At 44.6% G+C, this 23,633-nt stretch overlaps 1 protein-coding gene across 9 annotated transcripts in view; it reads left to right on the top strand.

Annotated features, from left to right (window-relative positions):
* The window catches only part of nexn (nexilin (F actin binding protein)), a 74,883-nt gene that overhangs the window by 37,035 nt on the left and 14,215 nt on the right, over positions 1-23,633 (top strand). For 3 of the 9 annotated variants that reach the window (XM_068036664.1, XM_068036665.1, XM_068036667.1), the window contains 8 exons: positions 2,054-2,245; positions 3,734-3,815; positions 3,919-4,067; positions 10,522-10,698; positions 13,364-13,576; positions 20,290-20,358; positions 21,315-21,518; positions 22,246-22,467. In XM_068036664.1, coding sequence (XP_067892765.1) covers positions 2,054-2,245; positions 3,734-3,815; positions 3,919-4,067; positions 10,522-10,698; positions 13,364-13,576; positions 20,290-20,358; positions 21,315-21,518; positions 22,246-22,467 — 1,308 coding nt within the window. The remainder of the gene's footprint in view (positions 1-2,053; positions 2,246-3,733; positions 3,816-3,918; positions 4,068-10,521; positions 10,699-13,363; positions 13,577-20,289; positions 20,359-21,314; positions 21,519-22,245; positions 22,468-23,633) is intronic. The other 6 variants (XM_068036666.1, XM_068036673.1, XM_068036672.1 and 3 more) reach the window with 5 other exon arrangements.

The raw sequence follows: 23,633 nt of genomic DNA, 5'->3' as shown, positions 1-23,633 counted from the left end.
TGGGTTGAATAGCCTCCATCTGTGCTGTAAGATTCTACAGTCACGACACGCTGGGACCTCCGGGGAGGGGGACGGACTTGAAGCAGGTGGGGTGTAGTTGGGTAGCTCCCACAATTGAATGATAGTTGGGGCTGTTAATGATCCTTGCGCACAGTTTATGCCCAGGCTTCCAGATTCCTTTCTGTTGGCTCCCTGCTTTGAGGTGTTGGCACACTTTTGGGAACCCCTGTAAATAAAAGGTTCCTGGAGAACCCCTGCAAATATTGGCACACTTCTGGGGGTGTCAGTCATCCTGATGGTTAGTGGAGAGGGTACTTGCCCATGGATTATCGGCCCCAGAATCTATTCTCCAGTCCAGTTTGAACAACCAATATTTCTATGACCCTTGCTTGAAGACCAAATAAGTTTAAAACACTGGAGAAACATTGTGAATGTTTTATTCCTTTGCCTCTTTACTACTCCTTTTCCCCATCGTCTTTTCCTCCTGATGGCATTGACTCTTCCACTGGTTGGCAGTCGCTCTCCACTGTCTTGCTCAAGTAGTTACTGTTCCATGTGTGAGCCCTGACATCAAGCTGTTCAACATGAGCTGGCATTACAGCACACAGCTGAGCTTAATCCCCTGCCCCTGATGTTGACACATGCACACATCTAGTGGGGGTCGCTCATCAATCAGGAGCTGGAATGCTGGTCAGTTTATTCCCACACCCCCACCCCAATTGCTGCAGCCGTACAGATAGAAATGGTAATCTCCAGATTAACACTGCAGGCCAGCAATCACTGTCTCTGATATCAACGGACAAATGTTTAACACACGCAGGCAGCATTCTTCTGGCCACTTGTTAAGCAAAAGTGTTAACCCAATGGGCTGATGTTTAAATTAACAATTGATATTGAAAGACTGTTTTAAGCAACATTGCTGGTTGTGAACTGATTGACTCAAGAGCTAAATACAGAAACCCCAAATTCAGCACAAATGACATTAGTCCTGATGTGGCTGCAGGTGTCATTATCTGATAGCGTATGGCTTAGCCTTATGGTTTTCAAACCATTCGACATGATAGACACCCTGCAAATATTGGCACACTCCAAGGAAACCATCCTCCTGCATCCCACCCAACCCCACAGCTCCACCACATGTGCAAATATTGGCACACTAGGAGCCTCTGGTAAATAGTAACACACTTGAAAACATTACTGTACTAATTTCATAAAGATGATTTCGGCTGTTCAGCAGCTTATTATCACATAATTAATGGAGCACAGAATTCTAGAGAGGCTGTGCTAGCAGCCCCTGACAAGCAGGAAATTAAACACCCTTGTGAATATCGACAGATCCCTTGGGATTGCCTTACGGACCCCAGTTTGGAAACTTGCAGGTTGGATGACTAGTAAAGCACTGTGTGCATTTAAATGCACTTGTGTAGCGTCATCGGACACTCGTGAATGTTTTCCCAACAACTGCATATGGTGCCCTGTGAATAATTCATTAGATGCTGATCGTTCCCCTCATGTGTATCGCATGCAATCAAACTGAATTGTAGCTTTCTTTTCCACTAGCTTTCTCTGATTTAGCTATATGTATTTAAATTCAAGAATTAGTAAAGAGGATACAGTAATTTTTGGAATGAATGGATGGCGTCTTGCTTTATATCAATTAGTGGGGAGGGCGAAGTGGGAACAGAAGGAGGAACAATTGGCACCAGTGGGTTGATATCGTACTTCACAATATCAACAAAAGTGTCAGAACATTACTTTACTCTTTTTCATTTTCATCAAGGCATTATTAATAGAACAAGAACTTAACCCACAAATTGCACCAAATGAGCTGTAACTATGCTGGGTACACAAATCTTAGCAAAAACGTTAAGGGGATTTCAAATGATCAGTAGTTAATTTTTGAAAAGTTGAAATCTTGCTGCCTTATTCCTTAAATTCTTTATCATCTGGTTAAGAATTCTCGTCAGCTTACACCTTTTCTTTTTCTTAAGTTCTTTCATTTATCTTTTTCCCCCCTTTTTCTGTCTCTTTTTTTCCTTTCTAACCCACATAGATACTTCTATCTTCATCTAAACCCGTTCATAAATCATACGTGCCAAAGCTGGCCAAAGGTGATGTTAAGACTAAGTTCGAAGCCATGCAAAAAGCACGGGAGGAAAGGAGCAAGAGGAGATCCGGTGAAGAAAGGAGGAGGAGAAACGAGCAATATAAGAAGGAGAAAGAATGGACGAAGATAAAACAGGAGGTCACTTAGTCTATAAATCATATTTGTTTACCTCTGCCCACCTTCTGACTGATCAAAGCTTGTTCCTTTGTGTTATTGTCGAGGCTGTCAGCAGGTCTGGGAAATTCCTTGAGATGTGCCCATCGCTGGCAAAGCTGGCATTCAGTGGCCATCCCAATCAACCCTGGGAAGTTGGTGGTGAGCTGCCTTCTTGAATTGCTGGTGTCTGTGTGGTGTGGATACACCCACAGTGCTATTGGGAAGGAAGTTCCAGGATTTTGACCCAGTGGCCATGAAGGAACGGCGATATAGTTCCAAGTCAGGATGGTGTGTGATGGAGGGTAACTTGGAGGTGGTGGTGTTCCCAAACATCTATAGCCCTTGTCCTTCTGGATGGCAGGGCTCATGGATTTAGGAGGTGTTGTCGAAGAAGCCTTGGCAAGTTTCAGTAATGCATCCTATGGACGGTACACACCACAGCCATGGTGTACCAGTGTTAGGGGGAGAGGATGTTTAAGATGGTAGATGAGTTGCAGTCTCCCTGGGCCATTTTTTTTTTTTTTGCTCACACATTGTGATTCTGAAAATAGCACTAGCATTACAGTAAACAGCTTTTGTTACAAAGGATTGGAGTATAAGAGTTTAAAAGTCTTACGATAATTATACAGGGCATTGATGAAGCCACACTTGGAGTACTTTACCTAAGGAAGGACATACTTGCTCTAGAGGGAGTGCAACAAAGGTTCACTGGACTGGTTCCTGGGATGAGAGGATAGTTCTAAGAGAAGAGATGGAGTTGACTAGGCCAATATTCCCTGGAGTTTCGAAGAACGAGAAGTGATTGAATTGAAATATATAAAATTCTTAATGGGTTTGATAGGATAGATGCTGAGAAAATGTTTCCCCTGGCTGGGGAAACTAGAACATGGGGTCACAGTCTCGGAATAAGGGGTCAGGCATTTAGGACTGAGATGAGGAAAAATTTCTTCACTCAGAGGGTTGTCAGTCTTTGGAATTCTCTACCCCAGTGAGCTGTGGATGCCTAGCTGTTGAGTACATTCAAGACAGAGGTCAACAGATTTTTGGGTACTAAGGGAATTAAGGGATATGGGATTAGAGCAGAAAGGTGAAATTGAGGTAGAAGAACAGCCATGATCTTATTGAATGGTGGAACAGGTTTGAAGGGCCAAATTGTCTACTCCAGCTCCCATTTCTTTTGTAAATCTACTCAAATCACACTACTCTAACATTAACCACTGGCTAAAACTCACAAATGGAATTTTCAAATGTGTTCACCTTCTGGTCTGCTTTGTCTGATTCTCTCCTTCCCAATTCTCTGTCTGGTCAGATCCTGGCCACAGAGGACTCTCAATATCACCTGGCCCCTCCCATTGTGTTACAGTTTTGTAATATAGTCAGTATATCATCATTGCTGCTACTGGACCAAATGGTTCCGATTTAATGTCGTAAAGAATGAGACTGACCCTCTTTTCACTTGATTTATTTCAGCTAAGGGAACTCCTTGCTTCAGACGATGAAGATGAGAACAAATCAAACGAACTGAAGAAGGCATATGTCCCTAAACTGACAGGTAACAAAGGTTAAAATCCATCCAACCCAAAATTCAAGTGTCCATTTGTGGCTTTAAATCTGGGGACCAAAACAGATGAGCCTGTGTCTTCCTGTGTCCGTAGGGACAGTTAAGGGCAAGTTTGCGGAAATGGAAAAGGTAAGGCAAGAGGAGGACAAGAAAAGAATGGAGGAGGAGCGGAAGAGAAGAATTCAGCAGGACATCGTGGAGAAGAGGAAATTACAACGTGAACTCTCAAAAAAAGGCGCGGAGGTACTGAGGCATTTCCCAATTTGTAAAAAAGCTACCATTATATCTTGAATCTGTGATAATGACCAGATAATCATGGTCGATCTTAGATATTAGAAAATATCGACCAGGACACTGGTGGAACTCCCCTGCTCTTCTTCAAAATAGTGCCATGGGATCTTTTATGTTCACCCAAGGGAGCAGATGGGGACAAAAACAAAAAGTGTTTTAAATACTCAGCAGGTCTGGCAGCATCTGTGGAGAGAGAAGCAAAGTTAACGTTTCAGGTCTGTGACCTTTCATCAGCAGGTGGGGCTTTGGTTTAACATCTCATCCAGAGGAAGGACAGCACCTCTGACAGTGTAGCACTCCCTCAGTACTGCACTCGAGTGCCAAACTAGATCATATGCTCAAGTTTCTGGAGTGGGGTATGAACCCATGACTTTCTGACCTAGAGCCAAGAGTGCTACCCACTAAGCCACAGCTAGTAAAGCCAGTGAAGTTCAGCAAGGTTGAGTAGGACAGAATACAGGCAGCTGTGTTTTTGGACAAGGGTATGGAGAGTGGAGAATTGGAAGCTGGCAAGAATACAGAGGTAGCTAACTATGGAGATGATGATGATCTGTACAAGGGTTTCAGCAGCAAAAAGGCTGAGGGAAGGGAGGAGGGGGGCTGGGTTGCAGAGGTAGAAGAAAGCAGCCTGTGACAGAAAGGATGCAGGGTGTGAAACTCCGCACGGGGTCAAACAGAATGCTGAGGTTACCAATGGTCCCTTTCAGCCTGAGACGGTGGTTGGGGACCGAAATGGAAATTTTGGCAAAAGAGTAGATTAAGTGCATTGAACGTTTTTATGATAATGTTAACCAGCGTGATATTCAAGCTTCTATGTCTTTGTTTTCCATTGGTAATATGGTAAATCTACTAAAGCTGTCAGATTTTAAATAATTTAGAGCCATAGTGTTGTAGCACAGAAACGATCTGTCCCATCAAGGTTTATAGCTTTTCTTCACTTGAGCTACTTAGTGTGATCCCATGTATCTGCTTATTCTCCATTTCCACTTAACACACCTTACTTTTCTCCTCATCATTAACTCACTTTTAAAAGACAATTTGAATGGAGGAGTGCTTATTTTCTGTTTTGTTGCTGACTTAACGGTACACCGATTTTCCCATTAATATGGTTCTAGCTGGGACATATTTCAAGGCTAGAAAATTTAGCAACCAAATGTCCTGACTAATGCATCCCATTTTCAACTGGCAAACCTGATCATAGACAAATTAGCATGCCACACAGAAAGGCAAAATGTCATAATTGAAGCAGAGGAATGCAAGGTTAAAAAGAAAGGCCTCCATTTCATAGAAGCAGAGAGCTTTTCAGCATAGAAACGAGACTCCTGACCCAGGACGTCAAGCTGGTGCTTTCAACATCACAAGCTAGTCCAATCCCACTTTAATGATTAATAATTTTCAAACCACTGTCTAGCTCCCTATCATGCAGACCACCCACCTGCCAAGGATGAGGCACATTAATTTTGTCATGAACATTGATTTGAAAACTGTTGCTGAAGTGAAGAAAGGACTTGTTTAAAAAAGAAATCACCAGGCCCTTGGCTGGAAAGACATTTGCATATTAACAGACACTGCTTGTGGAGACAAAGGGGTTACTTCACTTCTCCAATTTGACCCACAATGAACTTTGAGCACCAGACATTGAGGGTAAGGGAGCTCAAATTTCAGGATGACTGCTGGGATAGCCGAATCCACACACCGATGTGGTCAGATCAGTGGTCATGTGACTAGCCTGCTTGGCAACCTGGTTTTTCTGAATTGTACAAAGAGTTTTGAACAAAAAGACTGTTTGCTCCTGGAGTGAGACGACCTCTCCTGTCTGCTCCCATCACTTTCTCACAAGCCTCTGGACCCAGTAAGGACACATTAACTTCAAAACAGAAAAGTCTCCTACATTGAACAAGGTTTAAGAATGCTGGGCCCCAACAAAAATCAAGACATACCTACAATCAAGGACTTTACAGTGAGTTCGCAGAACAGGAACCAAAACCATCTTCAGATATTGCCTCAAAATTTTCCACTTTATTTTTTCTGCTCTTTTCTGTCTCTATCTGCATGTGTGTATCACATATGCATGCCAGCGCGGGCATGTCGCATATCCGTAGGCGTTAACAGAATTAGAGTTTAAATTTAATAAAGTTCAACCTGTTTTCTTTAAAACTAAGAAAACCTGTTTGGTTAGTTTCTTTGCCTTATAATTGGAAGTTAGTGAACAAGGATTCACTAAGCGGGAGCTAAAAAAAGTGTGTTTAAAATTAAACCCAGTTACGGTAAGGTGAAGGCTGAGAGGGAACCCCTAGACCCCTTTCTCTTGTGGTCGTAACACTCCCTTTTAAGAGAATTTGCAGCCTCTGCTTCAGCAGTGGTTTGTGGTGGAACATTCTACATTCAAACCCTCACGTGTAAAAGAATTTTTATAAACTTCTCTTTAATTGTTATTGTGATTATCTTAAATTTATGCCTTCTCGTTATTGTCTTACCAACCAGCAGAAACAATTTGACTATTTACCATGAAGTCTTCGTCTGATCACTCTTCAGTCTTCTCTGCTCCAGTGACAAAAGGCACAACTTCTCAAATCTCTTATTTTTTTCCCCATTCATTCATGAGATGTTGGCAAGGCCAGCATTTATTGCCCATTCGTAATTGCGTTTGCGAAGTTGCCGATGAGCTACCTCCTTAAACCACTGCAGTCCATGTGGTGTTGGAAAGGGAGTTTCAGGATTTTGACCCAGTGAAGGAACAGCGATATATTTCCAAGTCAATGACTTGGAGGAGAACCTGCAGGTGGTGGTGTTCATGCATCTGCTGCCCTTGTTCTTCTAGGCAGTACAGGTTGTAGGTTTGGAAGGTGCTGTAGAAGGAGTCTTGGTGAGTTGCTGCAGGTCATCTTGTAGATGGTACACACAGCTGTCACTGTGCAGTGGTAGTGGAGGGAGTGAATGTTTGAGGTGGTGGATGGGGTGCCGATCAAGCGGGCTGCCTTGTCCTGGATGTTGAGCTTCTCGAGTGTGGTTGCAGTTGCACTCAACCAAGCAAGTGGAGAATATTCCATCACACTCCTGACTTCTGCTTTGTAGATGGTGAAAAGATTTTGGGGAGTAAGGAGGTGAGATACTTGCCACAGAATACACAGTCTCTGACCTGCTCTTGTTGTCAGTCCTATGTAGCTGGTCCAGTTAAGTTTCTGGTCAATGGTGACCCCAATATTTTTATGGTGGGGAATTCAGCAATGGTAATCCTGTTGAATATCAAGGGGAGGTAGTTAGACTCTTTCTTGTTGGAGATGGTCATTTCCTGGCATTTGTGTGGCGCAAATGTTACCTGCCTCTGAGTAGACCATGTCTGAATGTTGTCCAGGTATTACTGGATGTGAGCACGGACTGCTTATTATCTGAGGAGTTGCAAATGGATCTGAACACAGTGCAATCATCAGCCAGTATTCACACTTCTGACCTTATGATGGAGGGAAGGCCATTGATTAAGCAACTGAAGATGGTTGGGTCTTGGACACTACCCTGAAGTACTCCTGCAGCAATGTCATGGGGCTTAGATGATTGATCTCCAACAACCACAACCATCTTCCTTTTTATCAGGTACCTTCGGACCCCTTGATGCCAAGATCAATCATTCTCACCTCCCTTCTGGAATTTTTTTCTTTTGCCCATATTTGGGCCAAGGCTGTAATGACGTCTTGTGTTGAGTGGCCCTGGTGGAACCCAAACTGAACGTTGGTAGGCGGGTTATTGCTGAGTAAGTGCCGCTTTATAGCACGGTCGATGACACCTTCCATCACTTTGCTGATAATTGAGGGTAGACTGAAAGTAAAGCCCGGCTCAGGTATAAAATTAAAACCCGACCTGACCACAGCCAACCCGAGCCCGAGTCGTTTAATTTTTTTCCCGCCTGACCCGACCCGACGCAACATGAATCTCCTTCGTCCGTTTTGGCAGCAGGCTATTCCTGCAGCTGGAGATGTGGGGAATCATGGGTAAGCCTGATCCCACGACCTCCCAGAAGCAGCACTGTCCACGACCCGAGCCCAAATGTTGGACTTGGAATTTCGACCCGACCCGACCCTGACGCAGGCTTTAACTGATAGGGTGATAATTGGCTGGATTGGATCTGTCCTGCTTTTTGTGGACAAGGCATACCTGGGCAATTTTCCACATTGTTGGGTGGATGCCAGTGTTGCAACTGTACCAGAATAAGAACAGAAAATGCTGGAAATACTCAGCAAGTCTGGCAGCATCTGTGGAGAAAGAAAGAGAGTTAATGTTTCAGCTCAATGACCATCTTAAACCATTTCTTGATGTGACTTGGAGTGAACTGAATGAGCTGACGACTGGCATCTGTGATACTGGGGACCTCACGAGATGGCGGAGATGGATCATCCACTTCTGGCTGAAGATAGTTGCAAATTCTTTTGCACTCACCCACTGGGCTCCCCCATCATTGAGGATGGGGACGTTTTTGGAGACTCCTCCTCCAGTTAGTTGTTTGTCCACCACCATTCATGACTGGATGTGGCAGGACTGCAGAGACTTCACCTGATTCATTGGTTGTGGGATTGCTTAGCTCTGTCTGTAGCATGCTAGTAGTCTTGTGTTGTAGCTTCACCAGGTTGCCATCTCATTTTTAGGTATGCCTGGTGCTGCTCCTGACATGCTCTCCTACACTCCTCATTGAAGCTGGGTTGGTCTTCTGGCTTGATAGTAATGGTAGAGTGCTCCTATTCTTCAATTTCTCTGTAGCATTTTGATGCAACTAAGTGGCTTGCTAAATCATTTTCAGAGGGCAGTTAAGAGTCAATCACATTGCTGTGGGTCTAGAGGCACATGTAGGCCAGCAGATTTCCCTCCTCTGAAGGGGCATTAGTGAACTTAGATGGATTGTTATGACAATCCAGTAGCTTCAGAATCACTATTATGAGACTAGCATTTTATTCCAGATTTAATTAATTGAATTTACAATTCCCCCCACTTGCCATGGTGAGATTTGAATTCACATCTCTGGAGTATTAGCCCAGGTTTCAGGATTGCTAGTCCAGTAACACTACCACTGTTACCATCACAGAACTATAAAATAACCTCACACCAAAGGGGCAACAGAAGGCAAGATCAAAGACATAGGTTTTAAAGAAGTAGGTTGAGGTCGAGGGGTTTAGGAATTCAGTAGTGTGGGACCAAAACAGCTGAAGGCTATGTGATTGAAACTTGCTGGAGGGGAGTGGGGGAGTTAGGTAGGATGGTGGAGGTGGGGGCGGGGGGTGGTGAGATGTGGGGGGAGAAGTGCAAAGGCAAACATAGCAAGGAAGATGGAGGCTGCTGCTGTTGCAACTTGGGATTGTAGGAGGTTGCAGAGGTCGGAAGCAGCAATGTCATGGAGACTTGTTGTGAGAGTGTATTGCAGAGTGATTTCAACATCCTCGTTAGCAAATCAACAATCTCTTCATTTTACAAAACACACACATTATTTCCAACCATGGCATGTTGCTCAAACTAAAACTTCAACATTCTGGAAATACACAGCAGGTACTCTGGCATCCGTAAAGATGGAGTTAACAGATCCGGACAAGGGTTGCCAACTCACCAGGATCGATCTGGAGTCTCTAGGAATTAATTTCCATATCCCTGCTGGGAACAAACCCCGGAGAATATCTTAGCGACATTAAGAAAAATATTGCTTTTTTTTCCATTTTCTTTGAACACTTTTGCTTATTAGTTTCAACAATAGTGGAGGTAGCAAAAAAAGGCTCTTTGATTGGATGAATCTGTTCCAATTGGTGACAAAATGCAGGGCATCGCGACGATGGGTCATGGGTTTTTAAAAAATTCGTTCATGGCTTGTGGGTGTCACTGGCTAGGCATTTGTTGCCCATCCCTAATTGCCCTTGAACTTAGTGGCTTAGTAGGCCATTTCAGAGGGCATTTAATAGTCTGTAAATAGGGCTGTTAAGAGTCAACCACATTGCTGTGGGTCTGGAGTCACATGTAGGCCAGACCAGGTAAGGACAGCAGATTTCCTTCCCTAAAGGACATTAGTGAAGCAGATGGGCTTTTACAACAATCGACAATGGTTTCATGGCCACCATTAGACTAGCTTTTAATTCTAGATTTATTAATTGAGTTCAAATTTCACCATCTGCTGTGGTGGGATTCGAACCCATGTCCCAGAGCATTAGTCTGGGGCTCTGGATTACTAATTCAGTGGCATGTACCACTACGTCACTGCCTCCCCCAAACGGTGGGAGCATGGGGGGTGGGCCTTGAGGCGGGAGGTAATGTGATTAAAATCCTCTGGCATACCATCCAACTAGAGTTGGCAACACTAATCCGGATGCATGCCCTTTGCTGATATTTAATAATCGTCTGCTTTAAAACTAACATTACCCGTGTCCTTCCATCAAAGGGGAAAGATGAGGCAGAGAGTCCAGGTGCCAACAAGAGTGAAATCCGCCCTGGGAAATTAAAACTCAGCTTTGAAGAAATAGAAAGGCGAAGACAGGATGAGGAGAAGAGGAAAGCAGAAGAGGAAGCAAGACGGCGCATTGAGGAAGAAAAGGCAGCCTTTGCTGAAGCAAGGAAGGTTGGAACTTAACACTGCGGCCTGCACCCATAATCCTTGTACGATTAAGTTCTTACGTTAGGTTAAGCATCAAACCTGCCGGATATCATCAGTTTGAGATCTCCAGGATATTTTAACTCCAACAAGCCTCAGTCATATCCTGCTGACAATGTGCCAGTCCAATACAACAACAACTTATATTTATATAGCGCCTTTGCTGTAAAAAAAAACATCCCAAGGCGCTTCACAGGAGCATTACAAAACAAAATACAACACCAAGCCACATCAGGCGATATTGGGCAGGATTTTACCAAGGGTTTCGAGACCCTGACATCGGCACTGGCCGGCAGCGGGACTGGCTCAGCTATTTTCCTGGAGGCGGCCTCAGAATTGGTTGTCTCCTGGCTTGCTGTCCAATTGAGGACAGAGGGAAGGGATGTAGATGCTGCTGGGGTGGTTTCCCAGTGGCTGGATATCCCAGTGGCTGGATAGGATGCTGACCAGCTGCCTTCCCCCGACCCCCCACCCCCCAGGGAGAGGGATGGAGTCAATAACTAGTGAACGGAGTTTGGAATGGAGACCAAAAGCAATGACTTCAGTCTTCCCAATATTTAATTGGAGGAAATTTCTGCTCATCCGGTACTGGATGTCGGATAAGCAGTCTGATAATTTAGCAACAGTGGAGGAGTCGAGAGAGGTGGTGGTGAGGTAGAGCTGAGTGTCGTCCGCGTACATGTAAAAACTAATACTGTGCTTTCAGATGATGTCGCTGAAGGATAGCATGTTGATGAGAAATAGGAGGGGGCCAAGGATAGATCCTTGTGGGACACAGAGGTAATGATATAGGAGCAGGAAGTGATACTCTGGCTACAATTAGATAGATAAGAATGGAACCAGGTGAGAGCAGCCCACCCAGCTGGACAACAGTGAAGAGGAGTTGGAGGAGGATGGGGCAGTCAACCATGTCAAAGGCTGCAGACAGGTCGAGAAGGAGGAAAAGTCTTACCTTTGCCATAGTCACATAGGATGTCATTTGTGACTTTGAGAGCTGTTTCAGTAGTGTGGCAGGGTGTAAACCTGATTGGAGAGATTCAAACATGGTGTACCAGGAAAGATGGGAACTGATTTGGAAGACAACAACACTTTAAGCACTTTGGAGAGGAAAGGGAGGTCGGAGATGGGAATCATAGTTTGCAAGGATGGTGAGGTCAAGAGGTGATAACGGCAGATTTAAAGGAGGGAGAACATTTGAAGAGAGAGAACCATTAACAATATTAGCTAACATGGGGACCAGTTGGCTGGTCAGCAGTTTAGCAGGAATAGGGCTGAGGGGGCAGGAGGTGGATCTCATGGACACGATGAGATCGGAGACGGCATGAGAGGAGATAGGAGAGAAACTAGAGAAGGATGCAAGTTCAGGGCTAGGGCAGGAGGGAACTTCAGAGGAAGTCTGCCCATCTGGGCTTGTGGAAGGGAGGGACATGGCAGAGGCAGCTGATCAGGTGGTCTTGGGCTTAGTGTCAAAGAAGTTCATGAGCTCCTCATGCTTATTGTTGGAGGTGAGGGTGGGAGCGGGGTTTAAGATGTTTGTAGTAGAGAAAAGGTTATTTTGCATTCCAGAATGATCCTGGAATAGGGAGCAATTTTAGCAGATGAGGCAGAAAGAAGCAGATTGAAATTACAAGGTTGATAGACACCGCCCCCCCCCCCCGGTGCATATCAAGGTAAGTTGCACGGTCACCCTGATCTTCTGCTACAGCCAATTGGGGAGAACTCCGCAACGAGGAGATGGATGGCAAGGTTTGGGAGATAGCCTGGTGCAGTAGAGGCTCAGTCTTTCCTTGTGGGTCCTGGAGGAGCACTCCTGTACCTCCTGGCCCTGCTAAAGGAAAGTTTTGAACTCATCTTAGAGAACCCCCTTTCTTCCTTGCCCAGGTTTTACTAAGCAGGGTGTCTGGGCAGGTGCCCACATTAAAGGTCATTGGGATCCCAATAAAATCATTAGCATATATTAGTGAGGTTTCACCCTGGGTCAGGCAGATGCCTCAGCTGCCTTAAACAAAAAAAGGGCCCTGTTAAGACGGTGGCAGGCGGGAATGGGATGGTATGGCTTTGCACAGCTATTTTAACTCTGGGCTGTCTCCATTCCCACTGGGTGGGGTGGGTTATAATTTCTTTCTCTATGTCCAATGGCTGTATAGGTAGGTGCTATTCAGAAATGAGTTTAGATAGTCTCAATTTAGTAACTGGTGGGTAGGGGCCAAAGCAGGATTCAAGTTCCACCTTCAGGACCTGAGCACATGAGCTAGAATGATACAGCACAGAAGGAGGCCATTCTGCCCATCATGCCTGTGCTGGCTCTTTGAAAGAGCTATCCAATTAGTCGTAATCACCCCACTCTTTCCCCATAGCCCTTCAAAACTATTTATAAGGCCCAGAATTCCATATGCTTCAAAAGCCTTATCACTTAACAGCCTGCCACTTTCAAAGATTAGTGTAAAATGTTAAAATGAACCTTGTAACTTAAAGAGGGATATATATTTGAAATGGTCCATCAGTTGGACATTCAAAATGCGGTTGGATGCTAAAAGGTGATAGTTTGGATACTGCAAAAATGAGCTTCATGGGGCTGAATGGCCCCTTTTTTTTCTCACGTCTTGCCTTTTCGAACACCCTTATCTAATAGCTCCATTGTACTCAGTGTCTAGCTGAAGACGAAGAAGATCGACCCAGTCTCAGTGTGGCTCTGAAAGACCCAGCGCGGCCTGGCAAATTAAAGCTAAGTTTCGAAGAGCTGGAGAGGCAGCGCCAAGAGGAGGAGCAGCGCAAGGCGGAGGAAGAGGCTCGCAAGCGCTTGGAAGAAGAGCGGAAGCAATTTGCCGAAGCTCGGAAAAGCATGGTAGGTGCCCCGCGTTGTAACGATCCCTGAAAAGCAGCGAGTCTTTACCGATGATTATCATGAAAAATATACATCCGTAAGGCACCAGTTTCCTCACTGGGGTGTTCTCTTTGATTGACCAATTAGCGAAAACGACACTCCCCCCACACCACCCCAAAAGATTCACGGTGACAAACAGGAAGTAGTGGATGTGACTGGGTAGAAACCAGGTGGTCTAAGGGGTAGGCGGTATTCCCTGCCCAGTTTCTCTTCCATGAGCTGATCCCAGGATCTGCCTCTATTCAGTGCAACAGAAAGATGACTGGCAAAGCATGGTCAACTTGCATGGCAGGCCATTGTAAAAAGAGATATAAACCTGACCATATCAACCATGGTGATAACTATTTTAGAGACTTATGCATGAAAACAGAAAGTCTAGAGTAGTAGTCCTTTCAGAAGTCAGTCACAAAGGTTTCTCATCATTCCTTTATTTATTTCAATTTTTATTTTTAATCCTTGAACATTGTTAATGATGTCTAATTGTAATACCAACTGAGCCAAACAGTGTTTGAGAACTGAATACTACTGATGGACACAATCATTAATGCAGGGTCCTTCATGAATCCAATCACTGCTGTTATGGCGATTCAAACATTGGAGATGGTCCTCAAAGAGCAATAAGACAGAGTCTAAATGTAAAAGGACTTCTTAAGAACAAAGATGAGGCACACTTAAACTGTGCAGTCTAGAAAGAAAGCAGCTAAATGGGCCTCATGGAGGTCATTAAAATATTGATAAAATAAAATCAGATTATATTTATATTAATCTAGGACAGAGGAAATGCATTTAAATGAAAAGCCAATGTAAAACACATAATGAGAAATTCCTTGATCAAAGAGTGATCCATCAGATGCAGCACTGGAGGCAAAAGAAGGAACTTCATAGTCCCTTTCATAACCTCAGGTCATGTCAAAACCCTTTAGGGCCAATTAAGTACTTCTGAAATGTCGTCACTTTTGTACCGTACAGGAAATGTCGCAACCAATTTTCACACAGCAAGCTCCCACAAACAGCAATGAGATAATGACCACATAATTAATTCTGTGTAATCCCATTTTTCTCTGCCCGTTCTCATTCATCCTTCCAACGCCATAGCGCCCAAGGCAGGAGGGCCATGAGTCATGGTCGGCCCCAACCCTGGCATTAAAGTCCCCCAGCAGGAATAGGTGTTCGGTGTTGGGGATGCTGCTAATGATGTTATGGAGTTGTTCATAGAACTGGTCTTTAGCTTCAGGTGCGGAACAGAGTGTTGGAGCATAGATGCTGAGTAGGTGTACTGGACCAGAGGTGGTGAGCAGTCGGATGGACAGTATGCGTTCCGAGCCATTTGAGGGAGGCTCTATCATGCTGAGCAAGGAGTTTCTGATGGCGAAGCCCACTCCATGCTGTCTTGGTTCTTCAGGATCCCTGCCCTGCCAGAAGAAGGTGTAGTCTTGCTCTGCTAGAGAGCCACTCGCGGGGAGGCGAGTCTCCTGAAGTGCTGCAATGTCCACATTGAGTCTACTGAGCTCGTTGTTAATGATGGCGGTCTTCCGAGAATCGTTGATTTGTGTAAGGTCTTCCGACAGGCCAGGACACATAGTTCTGACGTTCCAGCTTGCAAAGCGAAGGGCTGGTACCTTCTTTCCTTTCCTGCTTGAGTTGTGTACCTATCATAACCTCTGCATCACCAACTCGTTCTTTCACACTAAACCCTGTCACCAGGTTTCATGGAGGCACCCAAGATCACGTCGTTGGCACCAGCTAGACCTCATTGTCACAAGGCGAGCCGCCTTAAACAGTGTTCAAATCACACGCAGCTTCCACAGTGCGGACTGCGACACCGACCACTCCCTGGTGTGCAGCAAGGTTAGACTCAGACCAAAGAAGTTGCATCATTCCAAGCAGAAGGGCCACCCGCGCATCAACACGAGCAGAATTTCTCACCCACAGCTGTTACAAAAATTTCTAAATTCACTTGTAACAGCCCTTCAAAACACTCCCACAGGGGATGCTGAGACCAAGTGGGCCCACATCAGAGACGCCATCTATGAGTCAGCTTTGACCACCTACGGCAAAAGTGCGAAGAGAAATGCAGACTGGTTTCAATCTCATAATGAAGAGCTGGAACCTGTCATAGCCGCTAAGCGCATTGCACTTTTGAACTACAAGAAAGCCCCCAGCGATTTAACATCCGCAGCACTTAAAGCAGCCAGAAGTACTGCACAAAGAACAGCTAGGCGTTGCGCAAACGACTACTGGCAACACCTATGCAGTCATATTCAGCTGGCCTCAGACACCGGAAACATCAGAGGAATGTATGATGGCATGAAGAGAGCTCTTGGGCCAACCATCAAGAAGATCACCCCCCTCAAATCTAAATCGGGGGACATAATCACTGACCAACGCAAACAGATGGACCGCTGGGTTGAGCACTACCTAGAACTGTACTCCAGGGAGAATGCTGTCACTGAGACTGCCCTCAATGCAGCCCAGCCTCTACCAGTCATGGATGAGCTGGACATACAGCCAACCAAATCGGAACTCAGTGATGCCATTGATTCCCTAGCCAGCGGAAAAGCCCCTGGGAAGGACAGCATTACCCCTGAAATAATCAAGAGTGCCAAGCCTGCTATACTCTCAGCACTACATGAACTGCTATGCCTGTGCTGGGACGAGGGAGCAGTACCCCAGGACATGCGCGATGCCAACATCATCACCCTCTATAAAAACAAAGGTGACCGCGGTGACTGCAACAACTACCGTGGAATCTCCCTGCTCAGCATAGTGGGGAAAGTCTTTGCTCGAGTCGCTCTGAACAGGCTCCAGAAGCTGGCCGAGCGCGTCTACCCTGAGGCACAGTGTGGCTTTCGTGCAGAGAGATCGACTATTGACATGCTGTTCTCCCTTCGTCAGATACAGGAGAAATGCCGTGAACAGCAGATGCCCCTCTACATTGCTTTCATTGATCTCACCAAAGCCTTTGACCTCGTCAGCAGACGTGGTCTCTTCAGACTACTAGAAAAGATCGGATGTCCACCAAAGCTACTAAGTATCATCACCTCATTCCATGACAATGTGAAAGGCACAATTCAACATGGTGGCTCCTCATCAGAGCCCTTTCCTATCCTGAGTGGTGTGAAACAGGGCTGTGTTCTCGCACCCACACTTTTTGGGATTTTCTTCTCCCTGCTGCTTTCACATGCGTTCAAATCCTCTGAAGAAGGAATTTTCCTCCACACAAGATCAGGGGGCAGGTTGTTCAACCTTGCCCGTCTAAGAGCGAAGTCCAAAGTACGGAAAGTCCTCATCAGAGAACTCCTCTTTGCTGACGATGCTGCTTTAACATCTCACACTGAAGAATGCCTGCAGAGTCTCATCGACAGGTTTGCGTCTGCCTGCAATGAATTTGGCCTAACCATCAGCCTCAAGAAAACGAACATCATGGGGCAGGATGTCAGAAATGCTCCATCCATCAATATTGGCGACCACGCTCTGGAAGTGGTTCAAGAGTTCACCTACCTAGGCTCAACTATCACCAGTAACCTGTCTCTAGATGCAGAAATCAACAAGCGCATGGGTAAGGCTTCCACTGCTATGTCCAGACTGGCCAAGAGAGTGTGGGAAAATGGCGCACTGACACGGAACACAAAAGTCCGAGTGTATCAGGCCTGTGTCCTCAGTACCTTGCTCTACGGCAGCGAGGCCTGGACAACGTATGCCAGCCAAGAGCGACGTCTCAATTCATTCCATCTTCGCTGCCTTCGGAGAATACTTGGCATCAGGTGGCAGGACTATATCTCCAACACAGAAGTCCTTGAAGCGGCCAACACCCCCAGCTTATACACACTACTGAGTCAGCGGCGCTTGAGATGGCTTGGCCATGTGAGCCGCATGGAAGATGGCAGGATCCCCAAAGACACATTGTACAGCGAGCTCGCCACTGGTGTCAGACCCACCGGCCGTCCATGTCTCCGTTATAAAGACGTCTGCAAACGCGACATGAAATCGTGTGACATTGATCACAAGTCGTGGGAGTCAGTTGCCAGCATTCGCCAGAGCTGGCGGGCAGCCATAAAGACAGGGCTAAATTGTGGCGAGTCGAAGAGACTTAGTAGTTGGCAGGAAAAAAGACAGAGGCGCAAGGGGAGAGCCAACTGTGCAACAGCCCCAACAAACAAATTTCTCTGCAGCACCTGTGGAAGAGCCTGTCACTCCAGAATTGGCCTTTATAGCCACTCCAGGCGCTGCTTCACAAACCACTGACCACCTCCAGGCGCATATCCATTGTCTCTCGAGATAAGGAGGCCCAAAAGAAAAAAAAGAATCCCATTTTTAATGTTGAGGGATAAATATTGGGTTTTTGTGAAAGATTAGAGTCCTGGCACTTTAAAATATAAAGAGCTAGATCACACCCTATTTGCAATCCTCATTGTTCAAATAAAAGTATCCTTCACATACCACGAGGATAAGCTCAAGATTCAAAGAGGAGGAGCCAGGCCAAGAAACCACTTCCTGTGACTTTGAAGCACTGACCTTGAAGTTTCCCCATTAGGATACTACAACTCAAACATTGCATTTGTTTGAGATTCTGCACTTTATTTTAGCGGAAGCTTTATCCCATTTATTTTATAAAGTGAGTATTGACACCACTGTATCAGCCAGTGAGATGGGCAGGACTTATGGCAAACTAAAAGATACTCTACAAGCTACAGGGAACAGAATTCCTATCCAAAACTACAGCAAGGTCTCCTGATAAAATCAGAAATATTGCTTTTGCAAAATGCACTGAGTGAAGGATAGTTACATAATAAAAAATTGATTATTTCTCCTGTAAAATGCAGTGAGTGGAGGATAACTGCACACAAATTATGTACATAAAATCAATCCAACTGACTTATAGCAATGCAGTTTCCAGGTGTGGTTGATGGGGAAATTACTCAGTCATCTCCATTCTGGTCAGGACTTGTGACGTCACTATATCTAGCCTTTATGTTAACATCTGTGCCAAACAGGAGCAGACACATCAAGTGTTTCTATACTGTAATTTCAAGGCCACTGATTTTTTTGACATTGGGATGGCCATGTGTTGTGCTTTTCCCCCCCAATGCCAGATACAAGATGAGCTTCTCTCAGGAGTTCTCACTTTCTTTTGCTCCGGAAAGAACAGAGGAAGGTTTTATATACAGACTTTAATGGAAAAGATAATCGGGCAAGGTGCAAGGCAGATAGCTGATTCACTATTGCCTGTTTCATGCTCCAGCTGAAGACAACCTCACTCGCACTGAGTCTTAGCTCATTACTACTTGCGTGTCTAATTTTTTAAGATATGGCATGCCATTACATTGGACTAGGGCAAACACGATGGGCCTGGCATCATTGGACAAATTATTTCAATTAATGGTCTGTGACTGATGACAGCAGACTCTAGTTTAAGAACATAAAACTATTGATTTACAAGCAGTCTTTCCAAGGCAGGTTATCCTTTGTCTGTTGTGCTGAGACAGAAATCTCGGTTGACGCGCCATCAAAATCTACTTGACATTAAATATTTACACAGTATCTGAGAACCAGATTTTCTATGGTAAGCATGTGGAAAGACTTTCTAGATATGTCTGGGACAATTGGAAATGGATGAAAGGCAGATGGAAAATCTTCCAATTCCAAGTGTCTCTTTATCTCAAGGAGGCTGGAGACCGAAGCTGTGGCAGTTATGTGACAGTATTTTAAAGCTTTGGTTAGATCCCATCTGGGCTCAGTTCTGGGCACTGCATCTCAGGAAGGTAATATTAGGGGAGGTGGCGGCATAGTGGTAATGTCACTGGACTAGTAATCCAGAGACCAGGCTTAAGCTCTGGCGACATGGGTTTGAATCCCACCATGGCAGATGGTGGAATTTGAATTCAATTAATAGATCTGGAATTACAAGCTAGTCTAATGGTGACCACGAAACCAATGTCGATTGTTGTAAAAACCCAACTGGTTCACTAATGTCCTTTAGGGAAGAAAATCTGCTGTCCTTCTGGCCTACATGTAACTCCAGACACACATCAATGTGGTTGACTCTTACATGCCCTCTGAAATGGCCTAGCAAGCTGATCAGTTCAAGGGCAATTAGAGATGGGCAATAAATGGTAGACCTGCCAGTGACACCCAAATCCCAAGAAAGAAAAAAAGTCCTGGAGGGGACACAGGATAGATTCACCAGAATGATACTAGGTTTAAAAGGGTTTAAGTTGATTAAAGGGTAGAAAGAAACAATTTCCTCTGATGGCAGAATCCAGAACTTTTGAGCCGGGGGTCAATTGAAAATTTCAGAACTGAGATTGACATTTTGTTTTTAGGCAAGGGTATTAAGGATCACAGAACCTGGGCAGGTCAATGGAGTTAAGATTCAGATCAGCCATGATCTAACTAACTGGTGTAACAGTCTCGAGAGACTGAATGGCCTTCTGCTGCTCTTATGTATCTATGAAGAGCCAACATTCGTAACCAAATGTGAGCCTTGCTTACTACTGTTCTAACATTGCAGGAATGGGATTGTGAAACCTTCATGTTTATGGTCGGTCAGACATCATCACATTTTATCTTTTTTTTAAATCCCACAATATAACTCCTTTTACTTTAGTGGTTCCATTATTGAAGTGATATTTACGGCTGTTAAAAGTTATCCAATGTCCTAATTATTTTTTAAGAGTCCAGACCAGGATAGCATTCTGAAGGAGCATGCAAGTTCACACAAGGAGGATTATGGACCTGACGAAGTAAGGCATAATTCATTAAAAAGTACAAATACTGCATAAGCAAGAATGTTATCAACCCCAACACTTCCTTTTAGCATATCTCACTGCTACATAAGGCAAATCTCACTTTCCACTTTCAGTATGGTTTAAACTTCACCTAGCTTTAAGTTTGTTGCATATGCTCATTGTGAACTGGGTCCACTGAAAATTGAAAGGGGGGACTCTAAAGGCAAACTGTTGCAAGCATTAGTGTCCACAAATTAGCCGTACAAACATACTAAAATGATGGGCAGGAAAAGACAAGCTTATCCATAAAGGGAGCATCATGACCAGATACATCCAACCCCAAACACCTCCCACCTCCCGCAGCCATTTATTCTCCCGGGAGAGACGAAAAAAACAAAGGAAAACTCAGGGCCAATAAGAGAGAAAATATACTGGAAAATTCCTCTCCAACCCCCTTCTTCAGGCAATCAAAACCAGTCCAGGAAACTATATGCACTGTTTTGTAAACTGCAGTTCTTAAAAAAAAAAGGTTTGCAGTTTTGCTGTGCTGCAGAACCGTGCTGGTAAGCATAAGTTGGGTGAGAACAAGGTAGGACTGAGTTATGATGCTCCCGCTACAATCCATTAACCTGCCGATACTGTGAATGGCCACACGGGTTGTACACAAGGGCAGCTGGTGGCTATGGATCGTACATTAATAAAAATGCCTCCATTCATGAGGAAGGGGCAATATTTATCTGTGTGTGAAATGCTGCAAAACAGACCTTCAATATCATATGGTCAATTCTTCATAATATTTGACCGAATTATACCTATTATTTGAACATTTACACTCTGCCAAACGAGAGTCTGCCTTTGGGTGAGCAAGGAAGAGTTATGTGTCCAATTGAATGTTATAAATTTTAATGGAGGGATAACATTTCGATAAAGATTGTCTTTCCGCCACCACTGCCACCCTTCCCCCAAAATAGGTATCTGATGACGAACCAACCAACTCCAAGAAAATGTCAATGGATTCTGATGACGTGCACTGTCCACGCAAATTGGAAATCAACTTTGAAGAACTTTTGAAACAAAAGATGGAGGAAGAGAAAAGACGCACGGAAGAGGAGCGAAGGCAGAAACTAGAACAGGAGAAACAAGAATTTGAACAACAACGACAGGAAATGGGAGAGGTGGGTACAGTAAAGTTTGCGGGAAGGTTAATTTTACATGCAGCATGAGTTGCAAGTTGGCGCACATCTAGCTTTGGCCGTTGACTCAGTTGGGAGCGCTCTTGCTTTTGAGTCAGAAGGCTGGGTGGGCGGGGTTTCAAGTACCATTCCAGAGACTTGCACACAAAATCTAGACTGACCCTCCCACGACAGTACTGAGGGAGTACTGCGCTGTTAGAGGTGCTGTCTCTCTGATGAGACATTAACCTGAGGCCCCTGTAGGCCCTCTAGTGGACACGGTCAATATTTCTCCCTCATCTGAAAGCATGGCGGTGTGCAGGTTATGGTACGGCACTAGTAATCCAGAATCCTGGACTAATGATCCAGAGAACTGAGTAAAGATCTCACCATAGAAGTTCAAAAATTTGAATTCAGTTTAAAATAAAATGCTGGTATCAGTAAAAGTGACTATGAAACTCAGATTATCATGAGCATCCTTAAGGGAAGAAAACCTGCTATCTTTAGCCAGTCTGGCCTATATATGGCTCCAGTCCTACATAATGTGGTTAACTCTCCTCTGAAGTGGCCTAAAAAAATTTCAATTGCCAGCCTATCCAGCAATCCCCACATTCAGAGAGTGAGTAATTAAAAAAAGCCATTGTTACGGTGGGGGTCAAAGGTCATACATTAGCCTCCAGTCATGCATCTCCGGCCCAATTCCTGGATTTGTGCTGTTGACTTCTTTCAGGATGAAATCAATGAGAGCACTGAAGTTGTGAGTACAGAGTATGAAGAACTGCTGAGGCTAAAAAGAACAGGTTCCATTCAAGCTAAGAATTTAAAATCAAAATTTGAAAAAATTGGCAAGCTTTCAGAGGAGGAAATACAAAAGAAAGTCGAAGACGAAAGGGCGAAGAGAAGAGCGGAGGACCTGGAGATAAAGGAAAGAGAATCTGAGCGTTTCAGAGAGGTAATCTTTCCTTTCGTAGAAAACTGATTGACTTGATCACAAGGGGCTCGATCCTTAAATTTTGAAAATAATTCTATTCCACTTGCCATCAGCTTGACTCAGTGGGTAGCAATTCTGTCTCTGGGTCAAGATATTGTGGACTCAAGCCTGACCCCAGGAATTGAACTCATGATTCAGGGCGGGGCGTCATTGTGGTAGTGAAGCCGTGCTGCACTGCAGAGGTGTTATCCTAAAACGAGATGTCAAAGTGAGGTGTTGTCTGTCTGTTCCAGTTAAAGATCCCAGGGCACTATTTGAAGATTATGGACTTCTCTCAGGTGTCCCAGCCAACATTCCTCCCTTAGCTAACATTACCAATCGGGCGACCTGGCCACTGTTGTTTGAAGCTGTGGAATGCCTGTCACATTTGCCAACTTAATAAGTCACTGCATATTTTTTAAGGAATTACTTTGATTGGATAAAGAGCTGTTTAAATATAAGTATCTCTTCGATATTGTTGGTGATGTATTATATAATTTTACGGTGCAGGTGGCAGCTGGGGCTCCGTGTTAGCACTCCTGCCTCTGAGTCAGGTTGAGAAGGTTGTGTAGTGCTGCACTGTCTGAGGTGCTGAGTTTCAGATGAAACGTTAAATCAGGTGGATGTAAAAGATCCCTCAGGACTATTCTGAAGAGCAGGAAAGTTAACCCTCTTGTCTTGGCCAATATTTATCCCTAAGCCAACATCACTAATGACAGATTATCTCATTGCTGTTTGTAGGGCCTAACTGTGTGCAAATTGGCTGCCCCATTTCCCAACATTACAATGGTGACCACTTCAAAAGTACTTCATTGGCTGTAAAGCGCTTTGCGACCTTCCAAGGTCGTGAAAGGTGCAGAAGAAATGCAAGTCTTTCTTTCTTTTATGCCCATTACATCATTCTGCAGCACATAAAAAGAGAATATTCTGGCAATAAAATGAGTGTTGATTTTGCAAACAGATTTATTGGGACCTCAGTCAGTTTCAAAAATGATTGTTCAATTGGCTGTGGTTTCAAATCAAATTCAGTCACTAATAGTAATAGATGAAATGACTTTCTATTTATTCAAGTTATTTCGGGGGATAGCAATGACTGCAGCCAACATCCAGGTCTGGGCAAATGGGAAATTACAGTGTGTTCCACCTGA

The sequence above is a fragment of the Heterodontus francisci genome, chromosome 8 (assembly GCF_036365525.1).
Source record: "Heterodontus francisci isolate sHetFra1 chromosome 8, sHetFra1.hap1, whole genome shotgun sequence".
NCBI classification, from domain to species: Eukaryota; Metazoa; Chordata; class Chondrichthyes; order Heterodontiformes; family Heterodontidae; genus Heterodontus; species Heterodontus francisci.
This window is presented reverse-complemented; position numbering and strand designations above follow the sequence as displayed.